This window comes from Morone saxatilis, unplaced genomic scaffold, assembly GCF_004916995.1.
Source record: "Morone saxatilis isolate NCDOM2014 unplaced genomic scaffold, NCSU_SB_2.0 Contig1, whole genome shotgun sequence".
Classification (NCBI taxonomy): Eukaryota; Metazoa; Chordata; class Actinopteri; family Moronidae; genus Morone; species Morone saxatilis.
In genome coordinates, this window is record NW_023339651.1 from 6,836,300 (window position 1) to 6,846,954 (window position 10,655).

The 10,655-nt window shown below is 39.3% G+C and overlaps 1 protein-coding gene across 2 annotated transcripts in view; it reads right to left on the reverse strand.

Annotated features, from left to right (window-relative positions):
* The window catches only part of ptprea (protein tyrosine phosphatase receptor type Ea), a 50,772-nt gene that overhangs the window by 3,451 nt on the left and 36,666 nt on the right, over window positions 1–10,655 (reverse strand). The window contains exons 3-18 of one of the 2 annotated variants that reach the window (XM_035666774.1): window positions 9,668–9,745; window positions 8,951–9,047; window positions 8,379–8,452; window positions 6,149–6,285; window positions 5,235–5,325; window positions 4,331–4,407; window positions 3,978–4,014; window positions 3,764–3,861; window positions 3,011–3,130; window positions 2,494–2,657; window positions 2,028–2,163; window positions 1,745–1,894; window positions 1,166–1,259; window positions 921–997; window positions 658–792; window positions 261–386 (exon numbers count right to left, since the gene is read on the reverse strand). In XM_035666774.1, coding sequence (XP_035522667.1) covers window positions 261–386; window positions 658–792; window positions 921–997; window positions 1,166–1,259; window positions 1,745–1,894; window positions 2,028–2,163; window positions 2,494–2,657; window positions 3,011–3,130; window positions 3,764–3,861; window positions 3,978–4,014; window positions 4,331–4,407; window positions 5,235–5,325; window positions 6,149–6,285; window positions 8,379–8,452; window positions 8,951–9,047; window positions 9,668–9,740 — 1,686 coding nt within the window. In that variant the 5' untranslated portion in view covers window positions 9,741–9,745. Of the gene's footprint in view, window positions 1–260; window positions 387–657; window positions 793–920; window positions 998–1,165; window positions 1,260–1,744; window positions 1,895–2,027; window positions 2,164–2,493; window positions 2,658–3,010; window positions 3,131–3,763; window positions 3,862–3,977; window positions 4,015–4,330; window positions 4,408–5,234; window positions 5,326–6,148; window positions 6,286–8,378; window positions 8,453–8,624; window positions 8,789–8,950; window positions 9,048–9,667; window positions 9,746–10,655 lie in introns of those variants that run through there. The other variant, XM_035666782.1, reaches the window with a different exon arrangement.

Genomic DNA, 10,655 nt, shown 5'->3' on the forward strand with positions numbered 1-10,655 from the left:
ATGCAATCATGAAAATGCAAAGATTACAGAAAACACAAAAAATGTGGTGGTCTAAACTTTGATGGTTATGAGATTATTAATGGGGTACCCTTTGGAGAGGGTCCAAACCCGAGGTTGGGAAAAACTGGACTGAACTACCTAACTGTATATACAGTATTTAAAACCTGCTCCACTTCTACCAGCTACAGTAAAACAGTAAATGTATTGTGGCGTTACTGGCTCAATAACAGCTGTGTGATAGTGTGAGGTAATTTGCTTACCGGGACAAAGGTGAGTACCAAGTCTCGTAGGCTGAAGGTGTCACACAAAGTGTCTCCCTTCAACTCTACTGTGTAATCTCCGTAGGTGACTGTGTCCTCTGTGGGCCAGTATTGGTAACATTTGTCCTGCAAAAAAAACAGACAAAAACAGAGGTGTGTCTGTTTAATACCGGCAAAAAGTTTAACAGCAACTGCGCCATCATATATGAAATGTAAATATTCAAAAGTTGTTTTGGCTCAAACTATGAAATACTGCACAAACATGAACTAGCATAAAAGTACAGTTCTGTGATAGAAGCAACAAATCAAAGCACAGATGGTTTATGTTGCAGTCTTGTAGTGGTTATTGAAGAAATCAATCATAGCTTGCTTGCAGCCATCAGCTATCACAGCTTACCTGCTCCCTCTCCTGGAGCTCAGTGAGCATGACAATGGAGTGACATTTCCATTCCCACACCATCCTCCAGAAATCCTCTACTGTGTGTGAAAGAGGGCCCTGGGTGGCAATGAAGTAGTCCTTCTGTCTGTAGCCCTGAGTTACAGTAAAACACACACAGCTTAGGCCGTATAGGTCCAGTAATGTGTGCTAATGGCAATACCTAAGAACTACTGAAGATATAGATGCAACAAGGGAAGCATTCAGTAATACAATCTGCTTACGTCTATGAAAGATGCATTGATGTAATCTGTGAACTCCTGGCCTCGTCTCATGGAGAGAATAACTCTGTTGAAGTCATCTGAAATGGGAACAGACTTTTTTAGAATAGAGAAACTTAATAGTATAAACATGTTCACAGAGAATAAGGTATACAGAGTGGAATAATAACCATGACAAAATCTGCCATGAGTTCATATATACAGACATCCAATCCATTTTATGTTCTATGACTTTCCTTCTTTCTTACATGGAATAATTTGCAGAACTCTGTTCTTCTTCATGTTTGCAGGAAGGTTCCCCGTTCTCATGTTCTCCTTCATTATTCGCATGTTGGTCAATTTCTGGGCAGAAATCAAGCAAACAAAGTCAAACCGTTCAGTATCCTTTTTACGCACAAATTTAATAGGAAAATAAAACAGTTACACTGGGCTGTTTTCTAACACAACAAATGTCTTGTATTAGCACGTTTTTTCAGTGATAAATATAGGCAAGGGACATTTATATTTATAGCACCTTTCAACAAGGGCATTCAAACAAGTGTTTTGTAATGGTACATGTTAATTGGTATATACTTGGAGCTGATATGGCTGTGAAGGAGCTATTCCAATCTATCATATCATTGTATTATGTAGTGTATTTTTTAGTTTTCGTGTCTAACTGCCAGGGACTATAGATGGAAAGCAGTTAAAACTTTTAAAAATCCTATGCTCTTTAGGTTGAGGTAGTTTCTTGTACATGGTTGTGGTTTTTGTACAAATATATTAGATAAAATAGGCTTGATATTTGTGATCCTTCATGCGCCAGAATGTAAAATAATTGGTCTTACCTTAAACTCTTCCTCTAGGCCGACCCGGTCACCGTCTGCAAAGGTGTTGTGCAGTTTGTGCAGATGACCTTCCAGAGATGACACGTCCAACTCCGTGTCTCCATAGAGGTAGTATTCAAGCAGGGCCTGGTAGATGAATGAGTACTGCATCTGGGGTAAGAATACACAAAAACAGATGAACACACACGCTATGCATTGGCACATTTGAACTTTACAAATATTTGTGCTGTGTCATATGGCTGACATGATAAACAAGTGGGAACTTGTCCCGTCTCCAACTCACATCCGTCTGAACGAGCTGGGAGCGCTGCTCTCGTATCTTGGAGACAAATCCAAACACATCAATTTTCTGCTCTGCATGCATCATGTCGATCATTGCATCTATTACGATGAAGGTTCCTGTCCGCCCAACACCAGCGCTGCAGGGACACAATACAAACCACAGAGTGAATGACCGCAATCCTCAGCTGACACTTGCATGTTAATAGACAACAGCAGTGAAACAAAGGAACATCTGTGTTTGTAAACACATGTATTGCTATAGTCACACAAAATGTTTCCAGCCATAGTTTACAGTTTGTTTCCCAGCAGACACACAAAGAGGATATTTCACCATAAGTATATTTATCTCCATAGAAACAAATTGAATAGTTAAAGCCACTAAAAGTATGTTCTGTCAAAGGCATGTAGATCCAAGTAAACAACAAAATAATAATAGTAATTATAATAATAATTAGCTCTTTTGGTACCTGCAGTGGACCACAATAGGTCCAGAGAAGGTTGGGTTGACCACCTTGACCTTTTTGAGGAACTTGAGCATGCCGATGGGCGAGAAGGGAACTCCAAAGTCGGGCCAGCTGGTGAAGTGGAGCTGGGTTACCAGTCTGGGAGTCTTAGCGGCATCGGTGGCTTGCTACATAGAAACAAAAAACAGAGTTAACAGTGTCAACATAACTTGCATGGCAAGTTTGAAGATGCAACAGAACTGTTCTGGCCTCAGGGCAATCTTTTTATGAATCTCAGTTTCCACCAAAACCATTGTCAAAGTAGCAAGAGCTATTACTCAATGATCTGGATATATTTGCTGTGCCTTAGAGCAAGATTTTTCAGAGGTTACTCAGAAAGAGGTAGAGTCTAGTTACAATGAAAAAGGAAGTGAACTTTACATGATACAACATGCAGTTACAAATACCACCCACGTTTCTATTAACATTGTTACAATTTCTATGAAGCACAATAACTACGTAAGCATTTCCTGAAACTTACATATTGTATACAGAACTTGCGTATGGTGTAGTCCACGAGGACAGTGAAGTCTTCTACTGCCACCCTCACATTCCCATAGGTCCAACAGCCCTGATCTGGCCAGTACTGGTAACACTTGTCCTGGGGGCAGATAAAGATTATTTATATCCATTATTCAATAAATTAAATACCTACAAAAGGACTTGTGTAACATATTCAAACACTTTCCTTTCAATAGACAAAATGGTTCAGATGCAGAAACACACATGGTTCAATTTCACAGCCAGTCAGTCCAGATTAATGTAAGACAGAGGTGAGACCACTCAATATAAAGACGTTGCTGGGTGATTATGATACTGATTTAGAGGACTTAATAACACATTATGTGGCCATTGATTTCAACCCATCCACATGCTGATTTAAATCTTCGCCAGTTCTCTTCTTATTGATCTTTTTAGCCTTTTTCTCTTCTCCTTGTTCATTGAATGAGCTCTGGTTCGCAATAAAGACTGCACAATTATAGCAGAGGAAAGAGATGTCAGAGGGGAGATTACAGGTGTGACAATGAGAAGTTTAAATTAAACTGTATGATTTCACCTTTGACCATAACCAGTGAAAACTATTTGAAGTACATTTCATCTCAAATCTTTTTGTGATGCTCCATTAATCCTGAGGAAGAGTCGAAGCAGAGACCCGGCTGGAGAAGAAACCCTGGTGCTCATAGCAATGTTATTTTGTTCATGGACACATCTAACCAGGCTAAAAATCACTCACTTCTTTCCTTTCTTTCAGATTTGTCAGCATGACAACAGTCGCTACTTTCTGCTCCCATATCATCCTCCAGAAATCTGCTGCAGTGTCTTCTTTTGGACCTGTGAGACAAAAATGTTCAATATCAATTATAGTAACAAATGATTTATTAAGACAAATTAATAACCAAGGTATCAACATAGTTATGTATGTCATTTCCAAATGCACTGTATCTTACCTTGTGCTCCTATGAATTTGTTCTTTTCCGTGAAACCCTGTTAGAGAAGAATATTAAAATAGTTAAAAATATGAATATAAAGCTGTGAACAGCTACTAATGGACTTTGTGGTGAGACTGTCTCTTCAGCTGCTGTTTCCTGTTCGAACATTGCCTGTCGAGAACGACTGTGCGATACAATCGAAAGCTCCAGAATAGCTAATGGACCTTGCAGTGAGATTGTTACCAACCAACAAATATTAAGTTGATTTATGATGAAACTGTGGAGCAGAACATCCATAAGAAATTAAGACCTTAAATGTTATTTTGGTACAGTCAGTGTTTACCATGTTTAACAGAATGATGATAACTTACATCAATGTAAGAAGCATTCACATAGTCTGAACAGGGATTTCCATCCAGCTGATTCAACACCACTCTGGAATGATCATCTGTTGGTGAAAATACCATTGATAAGTTTAGAGGGTTACAGCGTAAAAAAAAATACATAGAGGCTGTTTGACTAGGCAGGTGGCACAGAAACCATTAAAGGAATAGTTTGACTTTTAGGGATTAAGACTGATGTATGTCTGTAAATACAAAACTACATCCAGCAGCCGGTTAGGTTAGCTTTGCATAACGACTGAATACAATGGGAAAAATCTAGCCTGTCCAAAGCTAACAAAATCCAGGAGGAGTAACTTCCGCTGGTTGCCTGGCAACTGCTTCTAGGAAAGAACAGTCCACCTCAAATTGTCGTTTTTTTAATCATGATTAAACATTAATGATAAAGCATATTAATTACAGAGCTGTTTTTTGTTTGATTTTGTTGTAGTTAGATAGATGCAAGCTAGCAGATTCCCCCACGTTTCCAGTCTTTATGCTAAGCTAAGCTAACCAGCTGTTGGCACCAGCTGCATATTTGCTGTATGGACGTGAGTATCGCCATGAAAGCCAATAATAGTAATTCATAAAATGTCCAACTACTTATTTAAGGACTAGAAGGCATAGCTAATAAAAAAAACATTACACAATTAATTATTAATGAGACAGAGAGGAGGGACAGGAACTGCAACTGTAAAAAGGAAGAAGGGCGAGGAAACTCTAAAGGCCAAGGTGTTTCATTGTGAATGAATACATGAGCTGTTGGGGAGGATCTACTGTATCTGAATTGGAAAAAAAAAAAAAAAACACTCAAAGACACGTGCACACACAGGCAGGAAGCTGTGAGCTCTGGGCGTGATTGTGAAAGAACCTACAGAACAGAAAGTACACTCACAAGGAAGGATGTTGGGGTATCTGTTCTTCTCCTTGTTGTCCTCTTTGTTGGCCTCCTCGTACGTCCCCTGGGCATTACCCCCTGGCAAGGACTACAAAACAAAATTACAGTCAGATTCTACACCTTCCAGACTGAAAACAAGACGAACACGCTGACTTTTAACTGCTCATGTGCATTGTGTTCTGCTGTACAGTATGTAAGGCTTTGAAAGGCACTTCCTCTGCTACCTACAGTGAACAGCCCTCGTTTAAAAGCAGATCACTTTAACTTCCTCTGTCTGTGCTGACAAACTGTCTGAATAAAATCATATTTATATGTGAGACATGAACCATGAGTCATACTTCTTTTTGACTCAGATCCTCAACAATAGTCACAAATAGGCAATAGGGTATTTTTCATGCATGTGGGTGTATGTGTGTACAGTGTGTGTGTCATGGACAATGTGACACATATCTCCCGTAGTTTTCATGAATAAAAAAGTCATTGTCTTATTTTCTAATGAACAAATGGCATATCGCAGTGGGCAATGAACAAAAAATGTAAATATACACACATAATAATTATATTAATAATGAAGATAATATGGATATGTTATTGTTTACAGTGTTTGTTAGTGGATATTTTACAATTCTTAACTAACTTGCATGGTTAAACACAGCTTTAAAAAGTATAATATGGAAGTGGCCATTACATAGTGTCTCAGATGAGTACAAATCAACACAGGCCTGAACTCTGAACCCACTTGACCAAAATTTGAGCAATCTTATAAATCATGGAGATTGTATGCACCACAGTGACTTATTACTTTAACCCCAGATGTCTGACGTAAACACTATGTCCAGCGCTTGTAGGCTAAGACTGCCTTATGAACACCTGTTACTCTAACCTCCAGGTGAGGAATAGAAGATGCTTACATTGTACTCCTCCCTGAAGAGCTTGCCATCGTCAGCTGAGCGAAGCCTGTACTCCTCCTCGAGGAGTTCTACTGGGAGGGGTAAGTAGGTCTTAGAGGCTGAAGGCGATCTTGGAAGAAGGACCACCGTCTGTTGTTCTGTAGGAAGAATAGTCAGTGGGTTTATCATCCCTGCTGGACTGATATCATTTAATGTTATGATGGTGAGTTATTCGTTGGGTTAAAGAAACTAATTTAACTTTGTAAATTATGCAATTATTATTATTATTAAATTACCATCTCAGAGAAACTAAAACAGGATATAAAACAGGATTGGGTTTAATTAGAGCAGTGGTTCCCAACATTTTTATCACACCTCCTATCCTGTTTCAAATGTGTCCATTGGAGTTAATTTCAAACTGGATGTTATTTAACACTATTAAATCTATAAAAGTGTAAAATAATGTTTTCATACAAATGTCAGTGTTTAGGTTGGTTTGGTAAAACCATTTATTCATTACTTTTTCGCTAACTATTTTAACCATTTTATCCACTCCGTTTTGATAAATATTTAAACCATTTAGTTGTTTTCACACCCTCTAGAAGACTACAGGGACGAACGTGCTTTTAATGGGGATCTTTAAATAAACAATAAACTCTCAATTGCAACACATAGTCCTCAGGCGTTACAGGTGACTTAATATATGCATATATATTTTAAATTAAATCGTAATTTCTACTTTTTAAATTTAATTTCCATGTTCTCCCTGGCATCAGCAGGTGTATCCCTGCTATACATTTAGCCGGGTTGGGAATCACTGACTTAGACAATAGGTTTATAGAATTACGCTGTAAAGATTTTAAAAAAACACCTACTACTACCAAAGACCAAAATGATTACCACACTGATTTCAAATCTTGACAGGACATATTGATGCATGTTTGCCAACAACACAATAATTTCCAAGTATTCAATGATCACCAAACATCAACAGGTGTTAGAGAACCAAAGGACCCGAGGGAGAAGCCACTTACAGCACCCTGTAGGCAGGTTTTTGAATGGAAACCTCTTTTAAGCACCCGACTACGCATTTGGTTAGCGTTCACAATTTGGAAAATGAAGGTTGAAAAAGTACTGAGAGAGTGTTAGTAACATGTGGTTCCTGATACCGCCACCCTGAATACCTGACCTGGTGGTACAATGGTGTATAACGACTCAGTACTGTATCCAAACTCTAAAACACAACACATATCAAGTCACATACAGCACATACACACACACACACACGTACAGAGTCATAAAGGCATGTCATTAAAAATTGCATTATGACAACATCATGTTCATAAGACAGAATGCAGTTACCATGCCCACGAATGACACTAATGGTTTTAGTTCTATCAACTAGAAAAATAACAAGTGGTAATTTCAATAAAACAGTGTGAGAAGGTGTCTGTTTAATAATTTCTTTATAAATAAGACCTGCCTTATAACAAATTGCTTTCAAATTATGCAGAACATCTACTTCCTGAACTAATTTAACATTACATCTTAATATATACTATAATGCCTCCGAGGCACAGTAAAGTATTGAAGTTAAAATTTAATATAACTCTTACAAAAAGTAGTTGTTTGTTTGTGTTTACAATCACAGTAATTAGCAGCTCAACTTTGCTCAGTGTTTGTTACCACTGCTTTTGGGTGTGCTGTGTGTTTTACAGCCATATATCCAAGTTACATTCCTATCTGCAAGAATACAACCTCCACTGTACGCTCTATTGTAATGTCAGATAAGAAAGTACTTCCTAAAGAACATTCACAGGTCCTCAAGACATGTTTCCTGCAAAGTCCAATATCCATTAGCATACTTCACACATATCAGCTCTTAAGCAGCTCTTATGCTGCTAGAAGCTCAGTGACAGCTATTGTGATCTTTGCACCAACTATAGCGTATGCTAACTTCACATGCAGTGTTAAAAAGATATAAAAGAAGGCGATGATGTTTTTCACATTAACCACAGGAAGTATAGCACAACCACAATGCAGTGGTGGGACAATCTGCACACAGCTACAAACATAAACCTAAAGCCTCCTTCACGCCTCCCACTGTCTGTGTTCATCTCATTCTATTTCTTTGCCTCATGCTTCTGTCCTTTGCATTCACATGCTCTGCTTCTTTTGCTAGCCTGTCTGTTGCTCTTACAATCTATAATATGTCTTGCTGTTTGCTGTCTCCAATTTAAAACAATGTTACCTTGTTCCTCCAGGATGCCATTTGGTATCTTCTTGTCGACTGTTGTGACGACTGCTTTTCTCTGGTTTTTTAACCTGACAGACAAAACAGACAATAAAATGAGAAGAACATAATGGCACAAAACATAAGATTCAGTGGTGTCATGGCAAAATAAGTTCAACTTCAGTTTATAAGCATAGCTAAAGCATTTAACATTTAAGATCTCCCAAATGATGTAGGTAGCCATCAAAAGCATATCCATCCTACCATCTGAAACTTGAGAAGCTATTCTTTCTCATTAGCTGATGTCTTGGAAAGGCAGTGCTCTAGTCCGAATGTGGTACAGAATTTGTTCTTCGTTCTCTTCTGTTGCCTGTCTAGGTCCACTGGCACAGCCTGGTTGCCTGTTCTCTTCACACTAAGCATGAGAGAGTGTCAGCTAGCAGCTTCCTGACTGGGCTCCGCCTCAATGACTAAAGGAGGAAGTGTTTGTCACCCTGAGCTCTGCCCCCGAGATTGGCTCACAGCCAGTCAGCGAGGCCCTGGGAGGGTGAGGTGAAGTGGGTGAGTCCTTGCAGGGTGAGAGAGTTTACCTGAGGAAGTACCAGGCTAGCAGTACGATGATGAGCAGCAGAAGGGACAGGACCAGCACGGTGGGGAGTATGGGGTTGCTGGAGGATGTTAAGTCTTCTGAGGAAGAAGGAGAGGCAGAGCCGGGGGTCAGGGAGCACCGTCAACAAAGAAACAGGAAGAGGGGGGCAAGGCCAGCGATATATGCGCATATGTTTGTGTGTGCAATTGCTCGGCTGCATTCATGTGTTTCAGCCATGTGTATATTGTATGAAGTGATAAAAACGAAATCAAAACTTGGCATAGCAACAAACCTCCCTCGCTTCTGGCCACAGGCCTGATTTAATAACTGGCTTCAGCAGTATTTTGTCTACAGAGATAAGCATCAGTTCATTTTGTCCTGTCGGTATGTCTAACAGAAAATCTAAGGCTCTAAGAATGGAGACTCAGCCAAGAGTCACAGCCACGCAGCCAGCTATTAGCTGTGTTTATAAAGACGCACAATAAGCTGTAAATTATTGTCCACCACGGCTTAAGTTCATTGTGATCCGGTAATAACAAGGCTGTAGAAAAGGCTATTATCAAGCAGATGTATGTGCTGAGAAAGATGCATAATAATCATATCTTAGGGGAAAGTGATGACTGCAGTGGATAGAGACGGGATTCCGTTGCTATCTCTAATTGTTCGGTGTTGTTCAGTCTGACATGTCGAGGTGCATTGCTCGTGTTAAAGTTTTTACCTTGTGTATTGTTGCCATTGCCAGTGGAATTGGATGTTGTTGTGGTTGCCACCAAAAACAGAAGTGGGACCATTGTGACTGAAGAAAAACAAAATGAAGACGGATATTAAATTTACTGCCAGACATGTTTGCAAAGTCAATTTTCATGAGAACATGACTGCTAGATAATATCACCATTTAGGGAACACAAAAGCTATTGACAGATCTGAGGCATATTTCTTTATTTGTGACTGTTGCTTTCAGGAATGTGCTCATCGGTGCAAAGTTCATGGCGACACAATGGAACAACACACTCATATCCTGGTCATTCATTAGTGCGCCCACAAAGCTCACAGTGTAATGCCCAACATGTCCACATGGAGGCACAATACTCCAATAAATGAAAAACAAGACCTCAATAACATGTTTCTCACCAACCCATTGAGAAAAATAATAACATCCAGGCCACGGAAAAAAAAAAAAATGTTTTTAATTGAAATTAATATGAAAAGAACATGTCGGTTAAGGTTATAGCTGTGTGTGTCCACAAATACCATTACTGTAATCAGGCATATGCTCATGCTTTAATCAGTGCATTATGAAATTGAGAATACTGAAGTGCCACTCTGAGCTGAGAATAACAGCTGTTTTCCATCAGCTGTTTCCGTGGCAATGCCATACTGAAACGTGTCATTTCCAGAATATAGCATGCTCAAGGTCTTAGTGTGCTATATGTTAGAAATCAGTCCCACACACAACATACATGCCAACAAGAGGCCTGGATGTCAGCTCACATCGAACTACGAATGAGCGGTTAAGCCAAGCTCAACTGGATGTATCAGTTCATGGGGAGCAAAATCTTGAGTCAGGCAGCAAGAGGCTTAAAGAAGCACTTCACCCGTGGAAACATTAATCTTTATTGAAAGTGGGTTATATATGTAGTCGAAATGTAACATAAATTTTGAATTTGGTGCCTATTTGACCGAGAAAAGAGTGTTTGTAGTCTCAC